The sequence below is a fragment of the Augochlora pura genome, chromosome 6 (genome assembly GCF_028453695.1).
Source record: "Augochlora pura isolate Apur16 chromosome 6, APUR_v2.2.1, whole genome shotgun sequence".
NCBI classification, from domain to species: domain Eukaryota; kingdom Metazoa; phylum Arthropoda; class Insecta; order Hymenoptera; family Halictidae; genus Augochlora; species Augochlora pura.
This window is the reverse complement of record NC_135777.1, coordinates 12,594,051-12,620,183: the sequence shown is the minus strand read 5'-3', so window position 1 is coordinate 12,620,183 and position 26,133 is coordinate 12,594,051. Positions and strand designations below refer to the sequence as shown.

The window sequence follows — 26,133 nt, the reverse complement described above, 5'->3', positions numbered from 1 at the left end:
TACATTTTATAAAAATATTAAATGTCGAGATCTCTTGTACATATCTTTCTTATCTGATTGTGAGTATACAATACGTGAGAAACAAAATATATACATAACTTTGTAGAAAAGAAGACGAAAGATATAGATAAAAGTTTTTCTACTTTAATGACAAAATTTCTATGAAATGCAAATTTTATATATATCTGAAAAAGGACATCTTATGCCTTAAGTTATTTTTGTATATAACCTTCCCGCGCTCTTATAAATATATATTCCAACTTGCCAATAATTTCTTCATTTGATTCTATGAGACTTTTAACGACCTTTTGTTTGCTGGAATTCCGTTCAAAGATTGTGTTCTTCTGCTTCCAGTATTGTTTTCTTTTAATATTATTTCTATATGTAATTATGACTGAAAATGAATGGAAAACGCTTTCAAAGAAAAAGAAATAATTGGTAAGATGGAATACTAACACCGGTAGTAAGGGAGATTGTATAAACAATACCGAATTCGTGTACAAATCTACATTGTATACGTTAGATTTGCATCTTCAATTACTAAATTTTTGATAAAAATAGAAAAAAAGCAAAAGAAAAAAAGGACTAATTCATATATTCTTAATTTTTTACATGTTAATTCATGTAAAAGTATATTTTCTAATTTTTATAATGAATTTGATGGAACAATAATTTAAAGAATTTATACTCGATTAACAAGTGATTGGTGGTATTATACCCATTATATTATAAATAGACTTAAATTATTTTTTTTATTTCTTATTAAAATGTGTGTTATAAAATTAGGAAAGTTAATACGTACTGGATTGAAATTTAATTTCATGTAAACGAAATGTTAATTATTTCTTTTCGATTTTGCTTTAATGCAAGTATGGTTTTGTAACTTTACTGTTTCTTTCTCTTCGTTAACGGATTAATTACTTTATAAATCTTATAATTTAGATCAAGTAATATTTATATGCGAATGTAGTAATTTAAAAAAGGCAGCAAAGTTATAGAATTCCACTGCAAAACATCTTATATACAATATTTACATGTTATTCACCAGCTAATGTAGATAAGACATGGTTTAAGTAATATTTTACAGTTGTAATTTATGCGACAGAATACAAAGTAATAATTTTCATTTACTTCCTGTGGAATTGTAAATATATATATCTACAGTTTATAGAAACTAATAAAAGTATGTATATATGTTATGCAGATTTGTTTATCACTCATTTGAAAATATTATATAAAACTTTTAAATACACTTAATTTATTATATTATTACTCAATTTTAATACCAAACAGTGTGTTTCGATAAATAAAGAATAAAGAATTATCTCGGTGGTGTTTCTATTATCTATTTATATACAGTTTATTCAGATGAAATATATTCAACAATTATCATATATTCATCATACATTTAAAATAAATACTATATTTAATAATTAATAATACATTCTTAATTTTATTTTTCGTTAATTTTAACCCCTTGCCAGTCGCACAAATTTGATAAAGTCTGTTAAAAAATGCCTATCTGGTTTTTCTCATAAATTGGGTGATTATGTTATTCTTATGTAAAAGTAAAATCAAGCTGTAGTAAATGAGCTTCTTATTTATAAAAATGAAAAATTATTCGTAAATACATACACAAAATTTGTCAAGCTATATGTTTATGTGCGAGTGTTAGATTTTCCCGTAATTGTCAAGGGGTTAATTATACATACAATCTTTTATAAAACTACGTATCAGTAAGACATTCCAGGCCTGAAGTAGCAAGAGCGAGTAGGGTTTATTAACAACATTATGATTGCTCTCGCTCTTGCTATTTCCCACTCTCGCTTTTTCATTCTCATTCTTGCTTCAGGCCTGAAAGCAGGAATCCCAGATTCCAACTTTCGCACCAAAATGGCGAACAGGTCCCAGAGTGAGAATATGACGACACGTACATGATACACAATGCGTAAATCGTGCAACTAAAACGGCAACTGTCCTGCTTTCTCTCATACTGAGTCCGTGCCATGTAACGTGGATTTTGATTGCGTCGTATCCACAACCTGGGACCTGTCTGCCATTTTGGCGCGAAAGTTGGGATCCCTGCCTAAAAGGTCTGATAGCACTATAAATACGAAAATAATTGTTAAACCTACGGGAGCAATAAGAATTGGCAACAGCTAGAAATGTGGTAGACAAACTTTTCCTGCAAATAATTCTGAGATTACTGTGATCCACAGAGCTAAAACAAAGAGTATATAAGAATTTCCAACTTGATGAGAATTTGGTAATTGATACGGTTGTCCTCCAATTTCAACTATGTGAAAACCCATTGGAAATATAACTGCAGCTAAACAAAATAGTACCACTGAAAAATAATTATACATTCAATAATTAATGATATTTAAAAATTTGTATAAAATGGTTGTGTATATTATAAGAGCTTACTAGCTGTGAATCCAACCCATCTTGCATAAGGAATAACATTGCGATCCCAATGAGAACTAGCTAATAGAATGATTGTTGCTGTTATCAAAATACAACCAATGAAAATGCAAGCAAGGGCCATTAACCATTCTGGCTGTAAATCTGGACTATAACAAACTTGGGGTCTATTATACAATGTCATACAGGACCACATTAACCCTAATCTTGTATCTCCTATAAAGAACAAAAAGATTAATATCTGTAGAATAAAAAATATATATTTTACTTCCACTACAATTTTAAAAGTTCATTTGTACACGTTATTATTTCTAATGGTTATTATTGAGTAGCACAATATAGTTACATATTTACTACTACGTATAAACAATGTTAAAGTAGTACATAATTTCAAGACACTCACCACCAACATCAGTAATAATCCAGTCTGGCATAGCGAGACTAATTATTGCAGATACGTCTGCGACAAGAAATAACGTCCCCGAAATAAGGGTTAATTTATCCATTTTGTAGTAACAGTACTCAGTTTATATTGACGTAATAAATACGTATGTACTCATATACACACAGAGATCAACAGATGTTATTTTTATGAGAGCATTATATTCTTCTATTTAATAATCATCCTTATAATTGAAAGTATGTTTTTTTGATCAGCATATCACTATGCAATGTAGGCAGATTCCTAACCTCAAAACTTGAAATTTGTTCTCTATAGTCAACAATAATGGCGGAAAATCTCACAGTGCCATATGATAAGAAGAGGAGAAATAAAAAAGGAACAACTTGATAGATTTCTTTCGTTTAATAAAAAAAGAACAAATATACAGTTGTATATTTAATATAATGAAATATACGAAATCATTTCTCGAAAAAGTGAAATTGTTAATTTTTATGTACATTTTTCACATAATTCATTAATCCTTTATATACAACAATGTTGTATCCAACTTGATCAAATTGAATTTAAAGGGTATTGGAATATATAGCACAATTTCGTCGCTTAAATTTTTTACAATTTGGCTCGATCGGTATAAATGGTTTATGACCTGAAATATAAATAAAATATATTTATAAAGCTAAATTCCTGTACAAACATCAATTTATAATTCTGATTTGTTGTTTGTTACTCACTATCATCTATACATTCTAAATTGGCTGTTGATGATAAATTGTTCAAACTTTCTTCTATAGCTTCTTTATTATTATTTATTTGTCTACCCTGTTCTTCGCTATTACTTTTAGGGGATAAATTCGACGGTGATGTTCGATTAAATGAATCGCCGGTTAGACTACCATCAAATGTAGAATTTAAAGCATTATCCTCTTCACATGAAATGGAGTTATCAACAGAGCCTGATACTTGATCATAAGATGTATCTATCTGTGTGTCATAAATGTATTCATTCGATTTTATTTCCTTCGTATTGCTCATTAATTGCAACAAAACAAATGGATCATCAATCCCTAAAGTATCACAGAACCGTGTTGTCTGATTATTTATCAATAATTTCGGTGTTTCGATTGGTAGCTCCGAAGCATCAGGATCATATGGTTTCATAGTCTGTGCGAAATTCAATGGAACTTCTAAGTTGTCATTAAATCTCTTCAGAACAGTTTCCTTTTCCTCTCCAGTTGGTGTAAACACCCACCTGTTATTACCATACTGTCCAGGCATATAATGGGTACCACTTTTTACACTTAACAAATGATTTGTTAAATATAATATCGTCAACCATTCTAAGTCATAATTTAGTTTTAGTGGTACACTTTGGTCATGTTCTAATTCCAGTATTTGAAGAAACTTTCTTTTTGGAAGACACTTGTCTAAAGCTAAAAATTTAGTCACCCTTGTTCCATCTTTTTCAGGAACAAGAGCTGCAAATTTACAGTGTAGATGTGCAGAGAACCAATAACTTGGATGATGATATTCCAAGAGTTCCATACTTGGTGGACTACCAAGGCTATTATTTTCAATATCATTTCTATAATAAAAATATACAAAGTAAGAATTCATTTTGATTTGCTAATTGAGTATCCACTTAACACATTGCGGACCACTAATTTTATTATTAGCTTTACTCAGTGGCCAGCTATGTTTCTCATAATTGGTCACTAAATCTGGAATAGGAAACACGAAAAGTTTTCGTGATCCGTCCGTAATGTGTTAAGAATTAATACTTTGAAAGAGGTTTTATTACTTCACCTGAAAAATGGTTTTCCTCTTAACAAAATATTCTCATCACCGTACTTGGTTATTCCTGCTGGCCAATCATGGGATAAGAAAATATCAATATTACCACTAAGCTAAAAGAAAAAAACAAGGTTTTTAATCAAATTCAATATTAAACATTTAGATTGAAAGCTTAAACTTTGAAATACCTGTTTTAATCGATATATTTCCAAATTCCTGATGTGATATACGCTCCTGATTGTGTTGTCAGTGTATGGTGGTTTTTCATAGTGCCCTTGCATTAAATGCTGGCCTTTATAAATGCCTGATAAGCCAGCAATTCTAATACCACCTATTGATACAACACCAGCATATCCTAAATAGTAAATATTAGGTGCTACCCATCCACCGTATGGTAGTTCCTGGAGATAATTTGATGCTTCATGATTGCCTCCAATAAAAATTGTTAGCACAGGAGCAACTTTTTCTCCGGAATAATACCTGTAATGTATTATTTAATTAAATTTGAAGCAAAGCTACAACAATGAACAACATAATTAAGAAACTCTGGTATAATATAGTTTAAATGAACTACTTACTTATAAAAAGTACACATACTCTTATACTTATCAGGTACAGCCATACAACTGAGATCGCTTAAATTTCTCGTGGACTGAAAATCACCACAGCAAATGAGCAAATCTATCTTTCTCCTGTCAGCTTTTTCCATCTCATGAATGGTATCGTAAATAATGTCTAATTCACCGTGGGCACAACCTTCTACAGCGATCCTCATCTTTGTTTTCGCATGTAGTCTTTCACTATTACAACAAATAATATCTATTTCGTGCTTACTTGTCTAATTAATAAAATATCAAGAAAAACATGTATTGTAATGTAATCAAATACATAACCTAACCTAACACCTGTCTGACGCAGCCGCCATTTTTTAGCTAATGGAATGGGTATGTACGGTATGTACAATAATATGAAGTTTCGTTTTGTAAGGATGTTCAGCAGGAGCGCGCTCCGTTAGTGAAATAGGAATAGAAATTGTTCTGATTGGCTATCGTTTTAATGCTAAGATAGGATTCACCACAGATTGGATACGCAATAAAATGGTGGAAATCAAAAGGTTCTTAAATTGGGAGAAGAAAAAGCATATATATATATATGTGTAAATAATGTTAAATGCGAACAGTAATTTAATAAACAATTCGTTTGGTTATGTGTAGGAGATTCACCTAATTAATATAATTCTGTACTCAGTCGAAATACTATGTATTAAAAAGTTATTCACATCAGAGGATATCATTATTTCATACTGATTTGTAACCAAATATGCAGACAAGAGGTATAAAATAAACAAATTTACAGTGACACATTTGAATTGAAGACAAAATGGGTGATGCATTGGATTTTTTTACAAAGTATCACAACATATCTAATAAACTAAAAAAGTAAATACATGATTACATGTAATATCTTTTTATAAGTTTCTTTTTATTGATTTTGATACAAGCAATTTTATTTTAGGCGATTCTTGAGGAAACCAAATGTTGCTGAAGCAAGTGATCAGTTTGGTAAATTACATTACTTAAAGTGTATATTGGTTGCAAATACATACTCTAAGATGTACAATAGTATTCACTTTTCAGGAATCCTGGCTGCAGAATGTGAGCAAAAAGAATTATGGCAATATGCAGGCTTATGTTTATTAGCTGCAGCTAGGTGTCAAGGGACATTAGATAATATATTATTTGAATTAAATTTTTTGATCAAAGCAGGTAGAGAATTTCTTGTGGCCAACAAGAAAGAAAAAGATATAGGATGTCCTCCTGTTGGACAAGAGAATACACAGGTTTATAATTCTTTTGTATTTTAATTCATAATCAAATATAGCATATAAAATATTGGATCTCTAATTATTCTTATTAGGCTGCTATAAGTTGCTTTGGCCATGCTCTAGCACGTTGTCAGAATCAAACAGGATTTAATACAATGTCTGCTGGATTAGCTTTAGAATTGGCAATAGCTCTAGGGCCTTCTCCAGCAGGTATACAACAGTTATACAAAGCTATTGGCATTTTTCCAACTGTAAAAGCCATTAGCACGTTGGTATCTTATCATATCAAGCAAGGTAATTATTTTTTATTATTATTATGATTACTTATAACAACTGAATAAAAATATTATTTATTTAGGAGATTATGTATCTGCTCTACAAATTATTAATGAGCTTGTTGAATTTGTTGAAATTTATATCAATACTGGAGCAAAGGGGAACTACAGTGTTATACTACATAGGTATAGAAAGCAACGAGATTATAAAATTATGTTTTATTATAATAAAAAGTATAATAATTACAATTAATTGTAGATGTGAAGTAACCAGAGTATTATTGTTACTTATACTTCAGCCATCACCACAAAGGCTAGCACCTTCTTTAGCTCAAGTTCTGGAAAAGTATGCATGGATAGAAGAATCTACAAATATTGGCGAGTTACTTTACACTGCTTTTCAAAATGTACTGTATATATTCTAGTTATTAAACAAAACTGTTTTACAGACTTCTATATGAGTGAAGACGAATTATTACTATTACAATCTTTAGTATTGGCATCTCAATCACATGACTATCAATCACTGCTGGAACTGGAGGGTGAATTGTGGCCCTACTTGGATGCAGAACAAAGAGAATTATTGCATAAGTTAATTCAAGTATTGACGACGCAATGAATAAACATTGTAGAGACAATAAAAAAAGAGAAAAAAAACTTTGTAAATACTTTTATAAACGCATCCAGCGTTGTATCTTTATCTATTTTACAATGATCTAAAGATAGATTTCTTTGATGAAATAAGTTGTCGCTTAAGTTTAGTAGATTGTAATGAGTCAGTCTGTACAAATCGTCAAAATGATGCAACCGGTAACAGTTATGGGGTCCGTACGTGTGCCATCGTTGTTTCTATACTGCCGCGAACCAGGCAAACGGTGTGGCGGTGTCGGTGTGAAAGGAAGAACTTGTTGCAACAGAAAGCAAGGACTCGAGAGGGTCGGCGTTTAAAGTGTGCGTGCCTCCACAATGATTCGTATGATGGTATTGTGGAAGAGGGGATGCCTCGCGTTCCACGAATACTAAACTTTGCTGTCTTATACCAGAAGACGAAGCAAGTGGTTGGGACGCAGTCAGTGATTACGCGGTCGCGTCCTCGAATCTTTCTGTACCAAATTGACGTGTTCATTGCTTTTAATATTTTTCGAGGTAAACAACTATTACGTACAAATTTTATTAATAAAAATTCGTTGCACGCATAAATTTTATACAAAATAGATATACCTTGTCACTATATTTATATATCTAAAAAAAGATATAAAAAATTAATTTTTTATTACAACAGATTAGGTAGTACATTTTAATTTCTATATTAGTTGATAGGAAAAAGAAAAAGCTGACAGGAGTATTGCAAAAAATTTTAAATCCACAAGCGTTTGAGCATAGCATTAAGTACACTAGTATTGAATAATTTTTTTATAATTATAAATAGTCATACATTAGCATTATTGTTACAAATATTTTTACTGAATTTTGTTTTTAAAAATATCATCGTTTCAGTTCGCGAAATACGAAATTTTTTAAATTATTGCGAGATGGAAGTGTTATTAAATTAAAACAACTTTGATTTAAAATAATAATGCGATTGAACGTAGTTTCATACTAGTAAAAGTGTGTATTAAGAAAAGCAAAATTAACCGTACGTGTCATAATTATACTAACGTACCACGTGTGTTAACGACCTTGAACTCCACATAGTTCAGTACAGGTGAACGTCCGAAGCACCTGTGCTTTCCATCTCGCACGTAGGATCATATTTATAAATTATTTTCACTGATTTTTTTTTTAAAAGTTATTGTAATATTATATGTAAAATGTGTTCGAATTTTAAAATAGTATTTTGATAGTTTTGCTTGAATTCTAGGATGAGCACAGATTGGAGAACCATTTTCGTGACCGGCGGTGCCGGTTATATCGGTAGCCATTGTATCGTTGAACTTTTGGAAAGCGGATACGATGTTGTAGCGATAGATAATTTTGCTAATAGCGTTACCGAGGGTTGCGGTGACTCTGCGGCTCTTAAAAGAGTTGAGCAAATAACGGGGAAGAAAGTTACTTTCTACAATTGCGATCTCATTGACCGAGATAAACTTGAAACAGTTTTTAATAAGGTACTAAACAATAATGGGAATAACTAAACATTTTTTAAGTTATTTTGATTAATAATATTAATAAATATTTTACACACCAGCACAAAATTGATTGCGTGATACATTTTGCGGCTATAAAGGCGGTCGGTGAATCGATGCAAGTTCCTCTCCACTACTACCGGAATAACATTATTGGCGCTATCAATTTGCTAGAGGTAAAATCTAAATCAACAAACTGTTGAGTAATAATAATAATAATAATAATAATAATAATTGGACGATTATTCTGTTCAGGTAATGAAAGTTGCTGGATGCTTTCAATTAGTTTTTAGCAGTTCTTGTACCGTATATGGAGAACCAAATGAGCTTCCAATTACAGAGGATCATCCTACTGGTAATATTACGAACGTATATGGCAGAACAAAGTATTTCATTGAAGAGATGCTTAAAGATATATCTAGAGCCGAGAAGGTGTGTTTAGACCCATTAAATGTAACTCATAAAGAAGAGATTAAAACTAATAAAAAAATATCTCTTTAAACAAAATGACTAATTCGCTTTTATTCAACAGAATTGGAACATCATATCTCTAAGATACTTCAATCCAGTAGGTGCCCATCCCAGTGGCTTGATTGGAGAGGATCCTACAAAACCATTTACGAACTTAATGCCTTACATTGCTCAGGTAGCCTTAAGACATAAGTCTGAACTTGTTATATTTGGCGGTGATTATCCTACTAAAGATGGCACAGGTAGGTAAAGTATGGACTCTTAAATTCTTACTCTAATTATGTATAATACATCTTCGCATTTGTTCATAGGTATTCGCGATTATATTCACGTAATGGATTTGGCAGCTGGTCATGTTGCAGCTCTAAACGCATTACACAAACAACACCTAAGGTTAAAAATCTACAATTTAGGTACAGGCAAGGGTGTGTCTGTACTCGAGTTAATTAAAACTTTCGAGGATGTCACAGGGACAACGGTACCGTATGTTTTGAAGGATAGGAGAGATGGTGATATAGTGTCAATGTATGCCAACACAGATTTAGCAAAGAAAGAATTAGAATGGAGGACCAAGTATAATGTAGAAAAGATGTGTAAGTTAACTAATTTATTTATTATGTATATTTAACAATTTTCTAAAAACATTTCTAACAAACAGGTGAAGACTTTTGGAGGTGGCAAACAAAGAATCCACATGGCTATCGTACAACAGTTAAAAATGGTATTAGCGAGCATGTAAATGGCACATCATAATGATATAATTGAATTGTTATTACAATATGATTAATTTATGATAATAATAAAAAAAGAATAGTAACATCGAAATATTTATTGTTTCACTATATATAATTTTATTCAATTAATTTATTCACATCCGTTTTGCTATTATTTTGAGCTTCTTGTGAATCTTCTATAACTGTATAGAGTGATAAGTGCTGAAATTTTAAAACTTCAAGCCCCCAACTTGTCCAGTTGGGAAGCAAATACCTTGCAAATATTTCTAAACACTTTGGCTCGTGTGGAAGATACTCTTTCATAACTTCTATAATTTTGAGTTGTATATTTATATAAGATCAATTTCAATTCTGTAGAAATTAGTATCATATACTTACCAATAAGTGGTGGTTTGTGAGAATGTACCGCACTTGGAACACTCATTATTAATTTTCCATCAGGAATGTTTATTTTATTGTTATTTAATACAGATCCCAGCAATAGCAATTCATAAGGCTGCTTTCCAAGTGCTGAGTTGAAGTTGCATATTGTATTTCCTGCTTGAGTGACCTGAAATGTAATTTTAATAAAATAATGGATTTTGATAAACCATTGTTTTTAAGGATCTTATTTTTGAATAACTTCACTTACTTTTATCCAATACCATTTTGCTTTAAAAGTTATACCCCATGATGGAAATATATCATTAAAAATACTGTTCAAATGAGTGGGTGCATTGGTGCACCATATTCCTACAAGTCCATTTGCGCACAATAACTTCCCAATTGGTATCTTGGCTAACTCCTCGTTGTACATCATTTTATAACTGTTGACAGAAGAATATAAGACTCAATTTGCATAATTAATAAAATATATTTGTAGCGGACAGTTATTGGTAATACTTTATATTTCATTCTGTAATGCATCAATATTGTCTTAATACTGTATAACAATACTTTTATGTTGAAAAATTGCATCTAAAATCTTATTTACCCATATGTTTGAAAAACTGAGAACAAGGAAAACTTATACTATTATCAAAGTCCTTATTCTCATTAAATTGTTCAGAAAGTTTGTTTTTTTTTTTCTATTGGCTTATACTGAACCATACAAGATCACCTAGCTTCCAGATATTTGGTTTTTTTCCTTCTTATAGACTTGTTCCACCAAGGAGGATCCAACAATATAAAATCATACTGATTGTTCAGTTCCAATTTCTTGTCAATATCTCTCACATCATAACAATAAAATTTACAGTTCCTTGGAAATGCATATTTCTTTTCTTTCGTTCCAGATATAATAGCTACTTCTGCATCATTGCAACCATAAAAATATTCTTCCTCCATGGAAAATGTGTCCTGATAAAATTTCTGTGATCCTAAGCGTGCTGCCTCATTATTATTAGGAATAACATTAGACACAAATAAGCCCTCTGTTTTTGCGGACAAAATTATTTGGTTAAATGCTTGTTTAACATAATCAATCTACAAAATGCACAATGATAAAAATTATAGTTAGATTCTCCAACCAAAAATTCATGAAAAATTCGATAGATGTATTCACATACCTCTTTCAGATCTTCCGCTGGCAAAAGTTTCGATCTTTTTCGTTTCCTATTCTTATTTTGCAACAAATTTTCTTCGCGTCGATCAAGTTTAGTTATTTGATTCTGACGTAAATATTGAGAATTGATTTCAAACAAAGTTTCATTGAAAATTAACTTGTACTGCGTGTTGCAATCCTTCACATTTTTATAAATATCGTTAAGATATCTCAAATGGGATATTATCCATCCCTCGTCTGTACTAAAAATTACGCTCATAGTTGGCTTTGGCACACTGTATTAATCATTACAAACTATCATTTACTTTTAATCCATTCAATCGTCGACATTTCTTCTCCTTTCTACATGCACACATTTTATAATGGATCTCTGAGATGCACCCACACCCTACTCTATAATATAATTTAGATTGTAGTGGTAGAAGGAATGAGGGAGAGGAAGCTAAACTTCTGCTTCTGCTGGTTGGGTCATGCTATATGTATGTATGTATGTATTGGTCTATTGAAGTTCAGTCTGTCATACTAATGCGAGAGTGTGGTGTCATACAACGCGTATTTACATAGTTTTCATTATAAATCACCCCACGTATTTAGTATTACATATTTATTTTAAAATATCGTTTCACACTGCATCCAACGTGATCTGATGTTTCTAGTTGTATTATACAGTAATAAAAACGTAAGATATTGACTAAACTTTGAGCCGGTTCAATTGATAAATTGTTACGCGTGTTTATCGTATTCGTATCGTAGGGTAGAGTAGAATACAATGTAGTACGGTATATAATAGTATTGTTGTATAAAATTTGTGTGTATTGTATATAATTGAAAATCAATTAAATGTTTCAGGTACCCATAAGCGTCCAGTTATCATTGTGTTGACTGTTGATAAAAGGGTGCAAAAACTATTGTTGACTATAGATTGCTAATGTTAAACAGTATCAACAAAAATGTGCAGTAAAATACACCTAAGTAATATAATGAGTTGCGAAACAGTATTATGTTCAGTGTCTTTCTTCGCACAGAGTTAATAACACTCTTATCTTCTTTTTGAAAGAAAAAAAGTTAACAAGCCTAAAGGTTTCCTTAAAAAATGCATGGATTTCTTGAACTAACTTTAAGCAGTGCTTTATTGTGGATGATTTTACAAGCTATGTGGAGCATTTTAATCAGTGGTTTTAATTATTTTTGTGTACCATGGATTATTTGGGGTACTGTAGTCATTATGATTGGATTAAAAGTAGCCAGAATTCCACCGCCAAATTTACAGATAAAAAACGAGGTGCTTGGAGTGAATCCTCTTTTACCAAAAAATGGTAATAATATATCCAAGGATCATGGTAATGGAGAGCAGTTTTGCATGCGAGTGGTGGCTCATCGTGGTGGAGCATATGATTATCCTGAGAACAGCCTAACAGCCTTTCGTAAAGTAAAATCTTACATTAAGTCAATGTTTTTCTTTTCATATTTAGAAATTACTCTAAGAAAAGAATTAACATATCAATATTTTTTTTTATAATTGAGCCTTTGTAACTTTATAACATTATTTTGAAAAATTACAATTGAATTACCCTGTGAATTATAATTATAAAATATCTTAATTAGCACAATTATGTTGATTAAGTATAGAGGTTCAACTATATTTAGTTTGGAATACTAGGTATATTTGTAGCAACAAAAATTGCTTAATTGTCTCAAATGTTAATACAAATACTAATAAAGTAGTTACTAACAGAAATATTACTTTTCTATGGTTTATTTTTTATAAATATCATTATAAGTAGAATAATAATCAAGATCTATTTTACAGAGCAAAGAGAAGGGCTGCAAAGCAGTTGAACTAGATGTATTCCTTACAAAGGATAATGTACCTATAGTATTTCACGATCCAACAATTGATAGAACTACAGGAAAAAATGGACGTATAAAAGATATGACATGGGATCAATTAAAAGAGTTAGATATCAGTCAAAATCATCCACTCAAGTAATTACCTAAAAACTCTATTTCAAAACGTATGTAGTAAAAAACAGAAATTTAGATACAATTGTTACTTGTAGGGACAAATTTATTAATGGTGAAAATATTCCATTACTTGATGAAGCCTTGGAACTATGTTTAAACAATGATCAAAGGATCATACTAGATATTAAAGAAGCTAGAATGGAAATTGTACAAGTAATTTTAGATGCATACAAAAAATATCCAAAATTATATGAGAGAGGAATTGTGTCCAGTTTTAATCCCATTGTTGTATACATGGTAACAGAATATAAAAAGATTTAACAATTACTATTGATGATTAATAATTGATAGATAAATCAAATAACGATTCTATTATTGTAGATTAGAAGAAAAGAACCGAAAATTGTTGCAAGTTTAGCATGGAGACCAAATTATTTTTCAAGACTAACATATTCTGCATTCGAAAAACCTGGACCAATGCGTTTTAGGAATCCAATTAAACATTTGGTGGCTTGTGTTGTCGATTATGTTTATACATGGGCATTTTACCATTTTGTGTACTATGTCGTAGGTGTTTCACTTGTTTTGTTACATAAAGACACGATAAATCAGTATGTACACATGTTCCTATGTTATTTCTATAATACATAATAATTAATACTATGATATTTCATTATGATTAGTATCATAACAAACAAAATGTTTTTTCTACATTATTTATTTTAGGTTCATTATAAAAGAGTGGTATAATCGTGGTATTCGTGTAATGGCATGGACAGTGAATTTGCCATCAGAGAAATCACATGTCTCACGCTTACTTAAAGTTACTTACATAACAGACACATTATTACATGAAACAGACATGTAATACCATACATACGATATGTGCTGCAAGTGAGTGTATTCTATTAATAAATCATTATTTTTAATCATCTAGTCTATTCATCGATACGATGAAACGTATTTATATATATTTTACAAAAAATTTCGTGTTTAATTTAGGAAACAAATAAGATTTTTTTTTTATTTACATCGACTTCGGAGATATATGCACTAAATGAAAACAAATATTAATTTGCTATTTTAATATGTGTACTGTATTGTATATGTTTAACTTATATATACTAAGTGTAACTTTATTTGCATTTGAAATTGTGTAAAAATAATTTATTATTATTATACCTAAAAATTTTTATGAAAAATTGAAATTCACGCACAAAAGTCGACTAATAAGCTAAGACTAAAATTTATTAATTAATTGTAGACTTGTATATAATGTAATTCTCATTCTTTTTGAATACAAAGAAAATTGTTCCAATCTTTGCCGCCGTTGCACAATACATATTTCTATTTAATAGATAGATGTACTTTACCAACATTTCATGTCAGTTACTTATAAACGAGTATTATTTAAAATGCATGACTTCATGATATTTATACTTTCTTGGACGGAGACATTTCTTTTGTAAACATTAATTTTGAAATTATGAGGCATTATTTCTAATTTAAAAGTTCGTCACACGATAGTAGTGAGTTTACTTTTACGGGATTCCATACCCTGAATAAGACCTGTTAATAAATCTTCCATTTCTGTTGTAGCACGTTTTAATTTACAGTTATCGTTAGCTACATAAGAATCTGTAACAATGATTTGTGTAAAAACACTTATCTATAACAAACAAATTTGTGCTGTCACATTGTAACTTACCATCCAGTAAACAGTCATCTGCAACCATATTTTGCAACCTATCTAGTATATCATTTAAATCTCCTTGAATATTTTGCAAACTACTGTGTTGTGAATGCTTATCAGGTCGTTGAAGGGAAGATGGTGTATTATCTCTGTAAATGCCCATAAGAGAGTCTGAGATAATCATCGGCGATTCGTTTTCAGTACTTGGTGTCACTGTTTTTATTGAATATTTTTCTTTTTTCGATCCAGAATCATTAGATCCCAACCATTGCGAGAAACCACTATCTGTAGGATTTATTTCCGATCTTTTATTACCTATAAATTAAGTATATTATTTTAGAATGATCATAAAAATACATACTACATATAATATTAACAATGTACCTCCAATCCATGTACTCAGTTCTATATGAGTTGATTCTAGCGCATTACCAAAATTTGTGCTTGTAGAAGCTTCTTCGACATCATTGCTTTCTTCGATAATACATTCTCTAGATAGTGTTGGATTAAAATTATTTGACTGCAATATGTTTGTATCATTTAAATTTGACCTCTGCTCGATATTTTCTTGTCGAATTATTGGACTCAACTCAAAATTGATGGGTAAAGCAGCTAATCTTGATGATATGGGAGGAATCATTGGTGTACTTTGCATATAGTTAATTAGATGTGGCATGCGAGTTCTATCAGCAAACAAATATTTCTAAAAAACAGTTAAAATAAGATTTGATTTAGATTGCAGTAATTTAAAAAAACTAAAGAATTAAATTTATTTTACTTTTAATATTTTTAAACGTTGTAACTGCGACTCAATGGTAGCTCTATGTCGTTGAAGTCTTTCTGCTTTAGTACCTCGTATATCAAGCAATTCAATTTGTAATTGTTTATTTTCTTCTTCTAAATGAGTTATTATACTCTGCAGTTCTTTTTGTGGATCATTTAGAACTCGTCTTCTCATTGTACTTCTTATTGATTCATTATCTGTGTGTCCTATCTCACTGCTGTAAAAAATATTGGAAAAGTATTTTTAATCAGGATACTTCAAATAAAAAAGTGTATGTTGATTTATCTCTCTCATGATTACTTAGTTATTTGTGGTGTTTGATCCTCTGTATTCATTTCAATTGACCTAGTAGAACACAATCTTAATTTATTCCTTATTAGTTCAATAATTAACTTTGTTATTTCACGATTTGATGTCTGAAAAGTATTTATATTTATTATTTTGTATAATAAAAATGAAAAATGTGATCATACCTTGGTGCAAAATTCACGAACTGGATGCTTCAGTTTATGTTTTCCTGATATTTTACCATACAGAAAACATTGTTGACATTGATGATATGCTGTACATTTCATACATGTATAACGAGGTCCTTGAATAGGTGTTATTTTGCAAGAGGAGCATCTTATATTGTGCGTGACTGAAATAAAAGAAATTGTTGTGAGTTTCATACCTAATGTAAAATTACTTATTGATATTATAGTATAACACATACTGTGCTCTGCAGACTTAATACGATTGAATGTTGTTATCCAAACAAGTAATGGAGGTTCTTGCATAATCCATGCTGCAAACTCTGATTCTGTGACTCCAAGACATCCTTGAGACTATCATGAAATTTTATTAATTTACTATAAATTTAATATATTCAAAAGTTGATTTTTTTTATACCTTTGAAAAACAATTATCAATATGTGATTGGATACTTTGATACCCATAAACAGCACATTCTCCAAGCATTTCAGTTATTTTACAAATATTCGTTAATAATGTGTGCAAACTGGCTTTAGACAAGCATGCATTATGATCAGCTAACTGTTGATAGAAGTAACCATACTTTTCTTGTAATCTTCCAGAACTCATTAGTATTAAAGCAACTTTCACAGAAAATACTGAAACACTTCTAGTATATTGTCTACAAAATTGAAAAAATTTGTAATAATTATATTACATTTAGTATAAAATGTACAATAATTCAGATAACATACTTATCAAATGTATTTAAGATATAATCCACTGCAAGTTTTGTTGTGTTATCAACATCAAAATTAGTATTATTCTCTTTACAAGCTGCAAAATAAATATCAGAAAGAACATCTTCAATTTCGCTTGCATCTAAGTTCACACAATTTTCTGTTATTGATAGTCTATGTCGCTCAAAAATGCCAGCAATTAATTCTAATTGAATATATTGCACTGAAAAAATAAAATTGAGTTATTATCAAATAATATTATTTTCACCAATTTTAATATAAGATTAAACTAACTACTAAGTTCTTTGTGTAAGATTTGCATTTTTGCTGCAGTTCTATAAGATGCATAACGAATGGCATTGCATTCTTCAATGGTTCTGATAATATTCTGCATTTTCAAATATTTTTTTCTATTCTCTCACCTTAAAAGAAACGAAAATTTGATTAATACAATTATTGAAAAGCTAAAGTAATTTTATTTGATTATGTATGTAACATAAATTTCTTACGCTATTAGAATAATCTATGTTTACATGTATATATAATTCTGATAACTTTTTGATGTAAAAACACAGTAACAAAGCAGAATAATCATACTGTTAAACATTCTTGTAAAAAGATAAATGCCCACAAACTCTGAAAAAGATGTTATATTACTATTACACGATTTATGGTATTGTTACGATTTCTTTAAACAACATGTTTAATTACATTTTCATTCATACATTTTATACTAATAAAACAAAGTAAAACACATTTTTCATTCGTAAGTCTTCTCGAGTCATAATACATTCATTCTTCATTTTGTAATTAATATAGCGTAACTGTGAATAAAATGATTTAATATTTCGCTAGATCACATTAAATAGATTCATGTAATTACAATTTTTTATAAGTATAATAGTTCCAAAATAAGAAATTATAATAAATATCTTACTTCCTGTCATCGCAACGTAATTTTACAATTTAAATATCGATTCATGTAAACAAAATAATGTTGTCATACTATAATCACAGATGCAGAAGATCAAAGATAGACAATCGAATTTCTTCATGCATTGATTAACATTCTAACATTCAAGAAAGGAAACTAAATCTAAATTAACGTATTGTATAACTAATTCATCATTTTTAATGCGAGTATCATATAAAAAAATATTTATTGTGAAATTATATAATAATGTAACTAATTAAAGTTTGCTCTGTTGGAAAGGGTACTGTACATTTTCTTCTTATTGGAAAGCGCCTTAAGGTGGCTAAAATATAACCTAATTTTTATTTAAGCTGTTTTAACAGTAGTTACCTTGTGAAACATTTGTTAATACAATTAAGAGGTATATATAAAACGATTATTGTCATGTCGTCCAAATATGAAGAGGGCCAGTTCAGTGATGCTGAGGAAGACGAAATACCGTATGTATATTATTTGCTTATATTCTACTAATAATACATATTCTTATTATTTATATTCTCTTACTATAGACTACAAGAATGTAAAGGGCGGCCACTATTTTGTAATGAACTATCTAAAAATATAGATAAATTACATATATCAAATAATGTGGAGAAACAACTAGAAGAAGACGATAATGATGATGATTTGGATGATGATACACTTGTGTGGGATATAGATGATAACAGGAAAGATTTTACAAAGGACAGTCAAACTAAAAATTTGAATACCCAAAATGTTTCTCATAAGATTACAAACTATCAGCCATCAGATAAATTGTTCCGTCGCTATGCAAATAAAATTAGTATTGAGAAATATGAAGGGCCGTCACTACCTGGACATGCTGCCAATCTTTTAATTGAGAGTGGTAAACGTGCAGAAAAAGATAGACTTCGAAATAAGGACAAACACGATCGTGCAACTGTTGAACAAGTCTTGGACCCTAGAACAAGGATGATATTATTTAAGCTTTTAAATCAGGGCATAATTGCAGAAATTAATGGATGTATTTCAACAGGAAAAGAAGCTAATGTTTATCATGCAACTTCGAAAACAGGGATAGAATTTGCAATAAAAATATATAAAACATCAATTTTACAATTTAAGGATAGGGACAAATACGTTACTGGCGAATTTCGGTTTCGTCACGGATATTGCAGGCACAATCCGCGTAAAATGGTACGAACGTGGGCTGAGAAAGAATTTCGAAACTTAACGCGTCTGCATCAGGGAGGTGTTAATGCTCCAAAACCATTATTATTGCGTAGTCATGTATTGCTCATGGATTTCATAGGTACAAATGGCTGGCCATCGCCAAAATTGAAAGATGTAGTCCTTACATCCTCTAAACCAAGAAAAATGTACAGAGAATGCATTGAGATAATGTGGAAATTATATAATAAATGCAAACTTGTTCACGCTGACTTGAGTGAATATAACATGCTGTATCATGATGGATCTATAGTAATAATAGATGTGTCTCAGGCAGTTGAACATGATCACCCTATGGCATTTGAGTTTCTTAGAAAGGACTGTACTAACATAACTGGTACATTAACATAAAGATTTTTTAAAGACTGGAAGGTATAAATAATTCTATAGGATTAAACAATTAAAATTGTACTTTTAGAATTTTTTAAGAAGAATGATGTAGGTGTGATGAATGTCAGAGCATTATTTGACTTCATAACAGATCCAACAGTAACAGAGGAGAATATGGATAGCTATTTAGATAAAATATCAGAGCAGATGACACAGAGTAATGATAAAGACATTGATCCTACACAACAGATTGAAGAACAAGTATTTAAACAAGCATATATTCCGCAAAATTTAGCTCAGGTAATATTAGAGAACAATATAATGCACATGTCCATACTGAATGGTATATGCAGACTTGTATCTACATATTAATTTTCACAGGTATATAATTTTAATCTAAGTGTGTTTAGGTCATTGATATTGAACGTGATATAAAGCTTGCTAAATCTGGTAAAGAAGATTTGATATATAAAACCCTTGTTGGCTTGAAAGCAGACTTGTCTAAGCCTCTTGATACACCGGAAATTCTCAGCAAAGAAACCAACAGCGATGAAGAAAAGTCTGATCTTTCAGAGGAGGTCGATAATTCCGAAGAGGACGATGAAGACTCTCAAGAAGAAAACATAGAAGAAAGCAAAACAAAATTTGTGATTTCAGCTCGGCCGCGACACGAGAGCCCAGAAAGCAAAAAAGTAATATTCTGTTTACAGTTCTTGTTAGGTACACATTGAGATTTCGTAAAACAAGTTCTTAAGGGATTTTCATTTCAGGCACGTAAAAAGGCAATAAAGGAACAGCAAGCAGAAAAAAGAAAAAGTAAAATAAAAAAACATATAAAAAAACGGAAAGAGAAGGTTCTAAAGAAAAAATAGTAGTACATATTATTAGGAGAGAGTATATTTTTAAATATACAATAAAATTGATTGTAAAGAGTATATTTAATTTGTTTTTCTGTATTTAATAAAATATCTTTTCCTTACATAACCAAATACACATTTTCCAAAATTACATGTTCATTCTACCATTCAGTCACAATTAAGTTTAAATGGGCCGCCATCTATTAAATCACGAACGAAATGTGAACTCTGTACATACATACATGTAAGTTTACTTTAAAATACAACATTTTTTTGTAAGCAAGTATATTTATATTATCATGGATTTTTCAAGTGTTTTCTCAGCAACTGCATTTCAAGGAATGGAATTAAAAGACGATTATTTTGGTAATTTTACAGATTTCGTGAATATGTTCTGTGATACATAACAAATATTTTATTTGTTATACATACAAGAGACTCCGCTACTTTTTATCTTCTTTATTATGTATGTACATCTAACGAACTTTTACATTATAATTATTGCATTTTCATTGTTTTATAATATCAGAAAGTGCCAAAGTGCTAAAAGAACGGGAAAAATTTCTGACAACCGGCTGTTCAAAATTTGATTCATTGCTTCACGGTGGTATCGCTGCACGCGGGATTACACAAATTTATGGTGCAGCTAATACAGGAAAAACTCAACTGGCTCTGCAACTAAGTCTTACAGTGCAATTACCGGTGACAGAAAAAGGTTTTGCAGCCGGTACTCATTGATTTATACATTTTGAAAATATATAGTTATATTAGTTTCAGAGGTACACAATTTTGAATTTAATTGTTGACACAGGTGCTGTGTACATTTGTACAGAATCAATTTTTCCATCAAGACGGTTGCAGCAATTAATAGATCAAATGGAAGTAGTTAAACAACATGGAATAAACGGTGACTTAATCTTTGTGGAACATGTCTCAACAACTGTAAACATTTCGTAATTCCTCAAATAATTGTAGGTGTATTTTATAATGTACTATACTTTTCATATTTACAGGAAGAACTAGAAATATGTTTACTACAGAGAGTACCTATATTAATGTCTGCACAAAAGATAGGATTAATAGTTGTAGATTCCATTGCTGCACCATTTAGGGTAGAAGATTGGAAAGATAAGTCTAATAGTAGAGCAAAACGATTAAGAACAATTGGTCAACAATTGCACAAGTTGTATAAAGATGATATTTGTATAGTTTGTATCAATCAGGTAAATTAGTGTCTGTACAATTATATTGTATAATAGCAAAGTATTCAGAAGTCATATAAGAAATTAATTTATAGGTAACAGCAGCAATTAGTGATCATATATTAAATGATAAATCAAAGGAACGACCAGCCTTAGGACTAACATGGCTGAGTATGATAACTAGTTCTATATATTTGTATAGAATAGACTCTTTGAGGTATGCCTGTGTCAAATCGTCAAGTTTGCCAGAAATAGCTATTCCATTTAAAGTACAAGGATCTGGAGTTACAGCTGTGGTATAAGTAATATAGAACAAACTATAAAATAATTTGTAGTTTTATTGCATAAGATTATGAATCTCAAAAAATATACTCTCGTCTAAAACTCTAGCAACATTTGTCGGTGACCATTGGTTTCTTGAGTCAGAAGCTTGAAATGGATCTCTACTCTTTACATCTAAGTTTTCAACATCATTATTTAGTATTAACCTTAAAGAAAAAGCAGATATCAATGCTGACAATACATTACTTGAAACAAATGTGTAAATCATAATACCTGAAGGAATGTAGAAATGTTCTATAGGGTTCTATATCTTTCCTTTCGCTATAAGTATAGTCTCCTATCACCGTATGACCAATGTATGAACAATGTACTCTTAATTGATGTCGTCTACCAGTCTCTGGACATAATAGCACTTTAGTAGCTGGTTTTCCATTTCTAAAACCACGTTCTAGTACAATAAGTATTGTACAAGATTTACGTGGTTTTTCACAGTAATCACTATCATTAATGCACATCTTATGATTTCCCATCTTTTCCCTAATATCAACTCCTAATTAAAAAACATCATTTCTAATAATTCATGAAGTTATTTTAAGATTTTTTCATCAAATTACTAACCAATTGCTTTATCTATAATAAGATGAGGTTCGTTAATATGACCATGAAGCAATGCTAAATAAAATTTCTTTGCTGTTCGTGTTTCAAATGCATTAGAAGCAGCTCGTGCTGCCTTTTTATTTAATGCTACACATATAACACCGCTGGTCACATAATCCAATCTATGTACAAAATGAAATTCATGAAATAAGCTTGGATTAGCCAGATTTGGTAGAATTCTTTTTAATTCAAACTGAAGTGTGTTCTAAAATTTTAAACATGTATTACTGTAACCAATTTCCTTCATGTGTACAAATATCTATCATCTATCATACCTTTTTATCAGGATTATTACTATTAATGTACATATCATATGGTTTAGATACTACCAAGAAGTTTTCACTGTGATGCAATATATTCACATTGTTTTTGTGCCTACTTTTTATGAATTCTTTGAAGTGTAATTTTAAAACATTAAGTATCAATTGCATTAAGTTGACAACGAGCATCGTACAATAATATAGTATTTTATTTATATTCATATTGCGAAATATTGATATCGTGTAAAATATTTAATTTAAAAAATGTCATATTCAAAATAAATTTCGCATTCAAAATAGATTAAGATATGTTCTATATTGTTTAATTAAATTTTTATGTTACGAGTAACGTTGACTTCCGAGAAGTTTATGAAATGGAGTAAAACAACAATAAATACCGGTTGCCATCTCTAAAATATCTACATGTACTGTAATGGGTCCTATTCCTGTACTCTACTCCAGGCCGCAGCTCGAACCGCTAACGAAGGTCAATATAGAAATTTTCTTTACTCTGACTGGTTGACGATTTGCTGGTAAGATAGTGCTGCCCTCGTAGTCTAAGAAAAGGAAAGAAAACAGCTAGTGAACAAGAGAGCATTAAATCAACACAACTATATGTGGAACAAGTCACACCGACGAACAATGTAGCTTGTTTTACTCTACCGTGCTTGGCGATCTGACTCTTTTCGCGCATCCATTCGGTTGGGGTACCATCAAAGGCACGTGGTTTGAAATTCGTTAATTAAAAAAGCTTCAAATAATAAAATCTGTGACTTCATAAGATTCTCGAGAACGTATTTGCGAAGGATTTGTCACTAGACATTGGCAGTTAGTGGCAACTATTTTATACGTAATTTAAAACATTAAGTCATACTTCGTATGTATAACATGTATGTTAAGGGTGAAGCTGTTATACGTGGTGGAAATTTTGTTCAGGACACCTTCTTGAATTATACCATTAGATGAAAAATCAACCTGTACCAAAGCTGAAATTGATAAGACAACGAGAAAACGTGCCACATTGAATTTGAAAATTCTTTAATTTTTGTAACTTATTTTTCGCCATTATAATTTGTCGCTGTCATACATTTTTACACTTCTCCGAATTCCCGTTTTCATGCTCTATAATTATTTAAAAAAGAGTGGGTCTGAAAACACTCCGCTAACGGTCACGATTTAAACAATAATGAATGAACAAAATATATGATTGTGTTAAAAAAAATCATAATTTCGAAATTTCAAAAATTTATTTTGAGTACATTTAAAGCAGATTTAGAACTGATTTAAGGCTGTTCTAGGGCAGATTGAGAATAAATTTGAAAAACATTTAGGGCTGTATTAAGACACCTATAGTCAAATTTTAGACGACATTTAGGGCAGTTTGGAAGCAGCTTTAGGAGACACTTAAGGACATATTTGTAGTATTTTACTTGCCTTGCCCCTATCTGACCATATGTGTGATTATAATTACGACTATAATGATATGTTCTTAAATTACTCTAAAATTACCCTAAACCTGCTTTAAATGTGTCCTGAAACTATCTCAAAACTACTTTAACACGTGTCCGGCGCGTACCACCGGTGGCCCGCATTTCATTGTGCCATTAGGCGGTAAAATAATGAAAATTTAACACATATTCATTAAAAACATTTATTTTTAATGACAATTATAACTAATAACGTATTATAATCATAACTTTTGTTCAATAGCATTCACATAATAATTCAGTAGTATAAATTTAACTCAAATTCAGTAAAATTAACATAAAAATTCAATATTATTTTATTTTTAACTGCATTATTTACAGGTTTTTGTGTAACTTGTTAAAACATTTCAAGCAAAGTGCTGGCTGACCCTCGCAATGCTCACAAAATGTCTTAACTTTTGTAGTTTTGTTGGTGGCATAATCTCTGCCCTTTTTTTTGGACAAATTTTTGTAGCATTCTCTGCATCGTTTACGGGACTCTCTTGCAGATCCCTCATATGATTGAAGAGCATGCTGATGTGATGGTATTTCATTTACATTTGCAGTTTCTTCATTGACCAAAAGGTGATCAATAATAAGTTCCCTGAATTTTAACATATTCATATTTTTAGTGCCCCATCTTTTATGAATGTACCAAGCATTCACGAGGGAAGTTCCGCATATCAATTGTATTACAACTTTTCGGTACCATTTAATGCCATCGAGTAATCTCATTACTACATCATGGGAATGTGATTTTTCAATGATTGTTTCATTTTTCCCGGCATGAATTTCTATATTGTAAGTGTAACCTTCCGGCAAACATGATTTGTACAATTTTACGCCATATTTATCTCGCTTGCCCGGGATGTATTGACGATAACCTAGACGTCCTCTCCATGGCACCATATTTTTATCAATAACGATATTTTTGCCAGGAATAACAGCATTTTGGAAGGTCTCTACAATTGCTTCTACAATATTTCTAATTTTGTTCAACCGGTCCTGAGTTCTAGCTGTGGTATTGTCGGAAAAATGCAAATATTTGAGGATAGATAAAAAACGGTCACGTGTCATGGTTTTTTTTATACGGGCGTTTGCATACATGTCCCTTTTGGACCAATATAATCTTATTTCTGGGAGTTGAATTACACCCATTATAAGTAAAATTCCAATAAACGAGTTCATTTCTTTCCTCGAAACAGCTTTCCATTCCAGTTGATGAGTTCGACTATTACATGAAGAGGAGTTTATGCATTGTGTAGCATATTTATTAGTTTCTTCAACTATCATATTTAATATGTAGTCTGTGAAGAATAATTTAAATAAATCATAGGGGTTATTACAATCTGTGCCTTCAATTAATAATGTCTCTTCTCCAGAATATTCATTTCTTATTGGACTTCCTTCTTTTATATCCTGCCATTCGCTATCTTCTTCTACCTCAGAGTTAAGATATTCATCGCCTTCGTCTGAAGATGAAGAGAATATTTTCGATCTCGCGTTATCTGTCCTGCATATATCCAGAACTTTATCAGACGAATCACCTACTTCCATTTCCATCTTAGCTACTTTTAAGGGCAGGAAATTAAAATAAGATCCAACGAACTAACCAACTTACACTTACAAAAAGATACCAATTAAAAAATGTTAGTACTATAATATTTTAACGGTAAAAATTGAGAAAG

The 26,133-nt window shown here is 30.6% G+C and overlaps 10 protein-coding genes across 25 annotated transcripts; 5 read left to right on the top strand and 5 right to left on the bottom strand.

Moving 5' to 3' along the window:
- Nucleotides 1-6: 6 nt before the first annotated feature.
- LOC144471662 (uncharacterized protein C16orf52 homolog A-like) lies at nucleotides 7-3,140 on the bottom strand. Its single transcript, XM_078183942.1, has 3 exons — nucleotides 2,828-3,140; nucleotides 2,428-2,640; nucleotides 7-2,347 (listed from the first exon to the last, which is right to left on the bottom strand). The coding sequence occupies exons 1-3, from the start codon at nucleotides 2,928-2,930 to the stop codon at nucleotides 2,160-2,162; spliced, it is 504 nt and encodes a 167-aa protein (XP_078040068.1). The 5' UTR covers nucleotides 2,931-3,140; the 3' UTR covers nucleotides 7-2,159.
- A 74-nt stretch (nucleotides 3,141-3,214) lies between these two features.
- Nucleotides 3,215-5,548, bottom strand: LOC144471654 (lariat debranching enzyme-like). The gene is made up of 5 exons (XM_078183924.1): nucleotides 5,197-5,548; nucleotides 4,807-5,098; nucleotides 4,631-4,731; nucleotides 3,559-4,409; nucleotides 3,215-3,473 (listed from the first exon to the last, which is right to left on the bottom strand). Exons 1-5 carry the CDS (start codon nucleotides 5,391-5,393, stop codon nucleotides 3,391-3,393), a joined length of 1,524 nt encoding a protein of 507 aa, XP_078040050.1. The 5' UTR covers nucleotides 5,394-5,548; the 3' UTR covers nucleotides 3,215-3,390.
- A 75-nt stretch (nucleotides 5,549-5,623) lies between these two features.
- LOC144471658 (40-kDa huntingtin-associated protein) lies at nucleotides 5,624-7,337 on the top strand. 4 transcript variants are annotated; one of them, XM_078183938.1, is made up of 8 exons: nucleotides 5,624-6,057; nucleotides 6,134-6,180; nucleotides 6,256-6,273; nucleotides 6,385-6,458; nucleotides 6,536-6,737; nucleotides 6,802-6,904; nucleotides 6,978-7,096; nucleotides 7,168-7,337. In XM_078183938.1, the coding sequence occupies exons 1-8, from the start codon at nucleotides 5,999-6,001 to the stop codon at nucleotides 7,335-7,337; spliced, it is 792 nt and encodes a 263-aa protein (XP_078040064.1). In that variant the 5' UTR covers nucleotides 5,624-5,998. The 4 variants fall into 4 exon arrangements, with proteins under 4 accessions (XP_078040064.1, XP_078040063.1, XP_078040062.1 ...); XM_078183937.1 differs by having other exon boundaries at nucleotides 6,382-6,458; XM_078183936.1 differs by having other exon boundaries at nucleotides 6,271-6,458.
- Nucleotides 7,338-7,725: 388 nt separating this feature from the next.
- Nucleotides 7,726-10,092, top strand: LOC144471656 (UDP-glucose 4-epimerase). Its single transcript, XM_078183926.1, has 7 exons — nucleotides 7,726-7,864; nucleotides 8,580-8,826; nucleotides 8,907-9,020; nucleotides 9,100-9,276; nucleotides 9,377-9,557; nucleotides 9,627-9,908; nucleotides 9,974-10,092. The coding sequence occupies exons 2-7, from the start codon at nucleotides 8,581-8,583 to the stop codon at nucleotides 10,066-10,068; spliced, it is 1,095 nt and encodes a 364-aa protein (XP_078040052.1). The 5' UTR covers nucleotides 7,726-7,864; nucleotide 8,580; the 3' UTR covers nucleotides 10,069-10,092.
- Nucleotides 9,908-12,007, bottom strand: Mettl4 (Methyltransferase like 4). The gene is made up of 5 exons (XM_078183925.1): nucleotides 11,597-12,007; nucleotides 11,149-11,513; nucleotides 10,681-10,855; nucleotides 10,428-10,599; nucleotides 9,908-10,357 (listed from the first exon to the last, which is right to left on the bottom strand). Exons 1-5 carry the CDS (start codon nucleotides 11,849-11,851, stop codon nucleotides 10,167-10,169), a joined length of 1,158 nt encoding a protein of 385 aa, XP_078040051.1. The 5' UTR covers nucleotides 11,852-12,007; the 3' UTR covers nucleotides 9,908-10,166.
- A 26-nt stretch (nucleotides 12,008-12,033) lies between these two features.
- Nucleotides 12,034-18,521, top strand: LOC144471657 (glycerophosphodiester phosphodiesterase 1). 7 transcript variants are annotated; one of them, XM_078183933.1, is made up of 7 exons: nucleotides 12,119-12,271; nucleotides 12,442-13,021; nucleotides 13,403-13,578; nucleotides 13,653-13,854; nucleotides 13,939-14,168; nucleotides 14,284-14,451; nucleotides 18,441-18,521. In XM_078183933.1, the coding sequence occupies exons 2-6, from the start codon at nucleotides 12,686-12,688 to the stop codon at nucleotides 14,423-14,425; spliced, it is 1,086 nt and encodes a 361-aa protein (XP_078040059.1). In that variant the 5' UTR covers nucleotides 12,119-12,271; nucleotides 12,442-12,685; the 3' UTR covers nucleotides 14,426-14,451; nucleotides 18,441-18,521. The 7 variants fall into 7 exon arrangements, with proteins under 7 accessions (XP_078040057.1, XP_078040059.1, XP_078040058.1 ...); XM_078183932.1 differs by lacking the exon at nucleotides 18,441-18,521 and adding an exon at nucleotides 14,560-14,696; XM_078183931.1 differs by lacking the exons at nucleotides 12,119-12,271; nucleotides 18,441-18,521 and adding an exon at nucleotides 12,034-12,075 and having other exon boundaries at nucleotides 14,284-14,696.
- On the bottom strand, nucleotides 14,833-18,302 carry LOC144471652 (dystrotelin). 5 transcript variants are annotated; one of them, XM_078183921.1, is made up of 12 exons: nucleotides 17,939-18,230; nucleotides 17,737-17,863; nucleotides 17,522-17,649; nucleotides 17,243-17,450; nucleotides 16,926-17,169; nucleotides 16,750-16,861; nucleotides 16,508-16,674; nucleotides 16,335-16,450; nucleotides 16,029-16,251; nucleotides 15,635-15,953; nucleotides 15,266-15,565; nucleotides 14,833-15,195 (listed from the first exon to the last, which is right to left on the bottom strand). In XM_078183921.1, the coding sequence occupies exons 3-12, from the start codon at nucleotides 17,619-17,621 to the stop codon at nucleotides 15,074-15,076; spliced, it is 1,911 nt and encodes a 636-aa protein (XP_078040047.1). In that variant the 5' UTR covers nucleotides 17,622-17,649; nucleotides 17,737-17,863; nucleotides 17,939-18,230; the 3' UTR covers nucleotides 14,833-15,073. The 5 variants fall into 5 exon arrangements, with proteins under 5 accessions (XP_078040047.1, XP_078040043.1, XP_078040044.1 ...); XM_078183917.1 differs by having other exon boundaries at nucleotides 16,508-16,861; nucleotides 17,939-18,051; nucleotides 18,165-18,206; XM_078183918.1 differs by having other exon boundaries at nucleotides 16,508-16,861; nucleotides 18,165-18,302.
- On the top strand, nucleotides 18,505-20,656 carry Riok1 (RIO kinase 1). Of its 2 annotated transcripts, XM_078183922.1 has the most exons (5): nucleotides 18,505-18,640; nucleotides 18,710-19,728; nucleotides 19,810-20,021; nucleotides 20,132-20,413; nucleotides 20,492-20,656. In XM_078183922.1, exons 1-5 carry the CDS (start codon nucleotides 18,585-18,587, stop codon nucleotides 20,591-20,593), a joined length of 1,671 nt encoding a protein of 556 aa, XP_078040048.1. In that variant the 5' UTR covers nucleotides 18,505-18,584; the 3' UTR covers nucleotides 20,594-20,656. The 2 variants fall into 2 exon arrangements, with proteins under 2 accessions (XP_078040048.1, XP_078040049.1); XM_078183923.1 differs by lacking the exon at nucleotides 20,492-20,656 and having other exon boundaries at nucleotides 20,103-20,307.
- A 196-nt stretch (nucleotides 20,657-20,852) lies between these two features.
- On the top strand, nucleotides 20,853-22,082 carry LOC144471661 (DNA repair protein XRCC3). Its single transcript, XM_078183941.1, has 5 exons — nucleotides 20,853-20,944; nucleotides 21,108-21,305; nucleotides 21,390-21,520; nucleotides 21,592-21,801; nucleotides 21,876-22,082. The coding sequence occupies exons 1-5, from the start codon at nucleotides 20,878-20,880 to the stop codon at nucleotides 22,080-22,082; spliced, it is 813 nt and encodes a 270-aa protein (XP_078040067.1). The 5' UTR covers nucleotides 20,853-20,877.
- Nucleotides 22,083-22,098: 16 nt separating this feature from the next.
- On the bottom strand, nucleotides 22,099-23,778 carry LOC144471660 (RNA pseudouridylate synthase domain-containing protein 1). 2 transcript variants are annotated; one of them, XM_078183939.1, is made up of 5 exons: nucleotides 23,643-23,778; nucleotides 22,995-23,536; nucleotides 22,681-22,924; nucleotides 22,336-22,612; nucleotides 22,099-22,268 (listed from the first exon to the last, which is right to left on the bottom strand). In XM_078183939.1, exons 2-5 carry the CDS (start codon nucleotides 23,199-23,201, stop codon nucleotides 22,118-22,120), a joined length of 879 nt encoding a protein of 292 aa, XP_078040065.1. In that variant the 5' UTR covers nucleotides 23,202-23,536; nucleotides 23,643-23,778; the 3' UTR covers nucleotides 22,099-22,117. The 2 variants fall into 2 exon arrangements, with proteins under 2 accessions (XP_078040065.1, XP_078040066.1); XM_078183940.1 differs by having other exon boundaries at nucleotides 22,336-22,459.
- Between the last annotated feature and the right edge of the window lie 2,355 nt (nucleotides 23,779-26,133).

What these genes read in the sequence shown, in the direction of transcription:
- LOC144471657 (XM_078183933.1), top strand. Translation starts at nt 12,686, where the DNA reads ATGCATGGATTTCTTGAACTAACTTTAAGCAGTGCTTTATTGTGGATG. An exon ending in GCCTAACAGCCTTTCGTAAA is followed by an intron (nt 13,022 to 13,402) that starts GTAAAATCTTAC and finishes TCTATTTTACAG; the next exon opens with AGCAAAGAGAAGGGCTGCAA. An exon ending in CATAAAGACACGATAAATCA is followed by an intron (nt 14,169 to 14,283) that starts GTATGTACACAT and finishes TATTTATTTTAG; the next exon opens with GTTCATTATAAAAGAGTGGT.
- LOC144471656 (XM_078183926.1), top strand. Translation starts at nt 8,581, where the DNA reads ATGAGCACAGATTGGAGAACCATTTTCGTGACCGGCGGTGCCGGTTAT. An exon ending in TTGAAACAGTTTTTAATAAG is followed by an intron (nt 8,827 to 8,906) that starts GTACTAAACAAT and finishes TTTACACACCAG; the next exon opens with CACAAAATTGATTGCGTGAT. An exon ending in GTATAATGTAGAAAAGATGT is followed by an intron (nt 9,909 to 9,973) that starts GTAAGTTAACTA and finishes TCTAACAAACAG; the next exon opens with GTGAAGACTTTTGGAGGTGG.
- LOC144471660 (XM_078183939.1), bottom strand. Translation starts at nt 23,201, where the DNA reads ATGAATATAAATAAAATACTATATTATTGTACGATGCTCGTTGTCAAC. An exon ending in GTAATAATCCTGATAAAAAG is followed by an intron (nt 22,925 to 22,994) that starts GTATGATAGATG and finishes TTAAAATTTTAG; the next exon opens with AACACACTTCAGTTTGAATT. An exon ending in TATTATAGATAAAGCAATTG is followed by an intron (nt 22,613 to 22,680) that starts GTTAGTAATTTG and finishes TTTTTTAATTAG; the next exon opens with GAGTTGATATTAGGGAAAAG.
- Riok1 (XM_078183922.1), top strand. Translation starts at nt 18,585, where the DNA reads ATGTCGTCCAAATATGAAGAGGGCCAGTTCAGTGATGCTGAGGAAGAC. An exon ending in GGACTGTACTAACATAACTG is followed by an intron (nt 19,729 to 19,809) that starts GTACATTAACAT and finishes TTGTACTTTTAG; the next exon opens with AATTTTTTAAGAAGAATGAT. An exon ending in AGAGCCCAGAAAGCAAAAAA is followed by an intron (nt 20,414 to 20,491) that starts GTAATATTCTGT and finishes TTTTCATTTCAG; the next exon opens with GCACGTAAAAAGGCAATAAA.
- LOC144471654 (XM_078183924.1), bottom strand. Translation starts at nt 5,393, where the DNA reads ATGAGGATCGCTGTAGAAGGTTGTGCCCACGGTGAATTAGACATTATT. An exon ending in AGTATGTGTACTTTTTATAA is followed by an intron (nt 5,099 to 5,196) that starts GTAAGTAGTTCA and finishes AATACATTACAG; the next exon opens with GTATTATTCCGGAGAAAAAG. An exon ending in AAATATATCGATTAAAACAG is followed by an intron (nt 4,732 to 4,806) that starts GTATTTCAAAGT and finishes TTTTTCTTTTAG; the next exon opens with CTTAGTGGTAATATTGATAT.
- LOC144471662 (XM_078183942.1), bottom strand. Translation starts at nt 2,930, where the DNA reads ATGGATAAATTAACCCTTATTTCGGGGACGTTATTTCTTGTCGCAGAC. An exon ending in GATTATTACTGATGTTGGTG is followed by an intron (nt 2,641 to 2,827) that starts GTGAGTGTCTTG and finishes TGTTCTTTATAG; the next exon opens with GAGATACAAGATTAGGGTTA. An exon ending in ATGGGTTGGATTCACAGCTA is followed by an intron (nt 2,348 to 2,427) that starts GTAAGCTCTTAT and finishes ATTATTTTTCAG; the next exon opens with TGGTACTATTTTGTTTAGCT.
- LOC144471658 (XM_078183935.1), top strand. Translation starts at nt 5,999, where the DNA reads ATGGGTGATGCATTGGATTTTTTTACAAAGTATCACAACATATCTAAT. An exon ending in ATATCTAATAAACTAAAAAA is followed by an intron (nt 6,058 to 6,133) that starts GTAAATACATGA and finishes ATTTTATTTTAG; the next exon opens with GCGATTCTTGAGGAAACCAA. An exon ending in TTGGACAAGAGAATACACAG is followed by an intron (nt 6,459 to 6,535) that starts GTTTATAATTCT and finishes TATTCTTATTAG; the next exon opens with GCTGCTATAAGTTGCTTTGG.
- LOC144471652 (XM_078183918.1), bottom strand. Translation starts at nt 17,621, where the DNA reads ATGCAGAATATTATCAGAACCATTGAAGAATGCAATGCCATTCGTTAT. An exon ending in CAAACACCACAAATAACTAA is followed by an intron (nt 16,252 to 16,334) that starts GTAATCATGAGA and finishes TATTTTTTACAG; the next exon opens with CAGTGAGATAGGACACACAG. An exon ending in ACTGAGTACATGGATTGGAG is followed by an intron (nt 15,566 to 15,634) that starts GTACATTGTTAA and finishes CTTAATTTATAG; the next exon opens with GTAATAAAAGATCGGAAATA.
- Mettl4 (XM_078183925.1), bottom strand. Translation starts at nt 11,851, where the DNA reads ATGAGCGTAATTTTTAGTACAGACGAGGGATGGATAATATCCCATTTG. An exon ending in CAAAATGGTATTGGATAAAA is followed by an intron (nt 10,600 to 10,680) that starts GTAAGTGAAGTT and finishes ATTACATTTCAG; the next exon opens with GTCACTCAAGCAGGAAATAC. An exon ending in TCACAAACCACCACTTATTG is followed by an intron (nt 10,358 to 10,427) that starts GTAAGTATATGA and finishes TCAAAATTATAG; the next exon opens with AAGTTATGAAAGAGTATCTT.
- LOC144471661 (XM_078183941.1), top strand. Translation starts at nt 20,878, where the DNA reads ATGGATTTTTCAAGTGTTTTCTCAGCAACTGCATTTCAAGGAATGGAA. An exon ending in AGAAAAAGGTTTTGCAGCCG is followed by an intron (nt 21,306 to 21,389) that starts GTACTCATTGAT and finishes TTGTTGACACAG; the next exon opens with GTGCTGTGTACATTTGTACA. An exon ending in TGGAACATGTCTCAACAACT is followed by an intron (nt 21,521 to 21,591) that starts GTAAACATTTCG and finishes TCATATTTACAG; the next exon opens with GAAGAACTAGAAATATGTTT.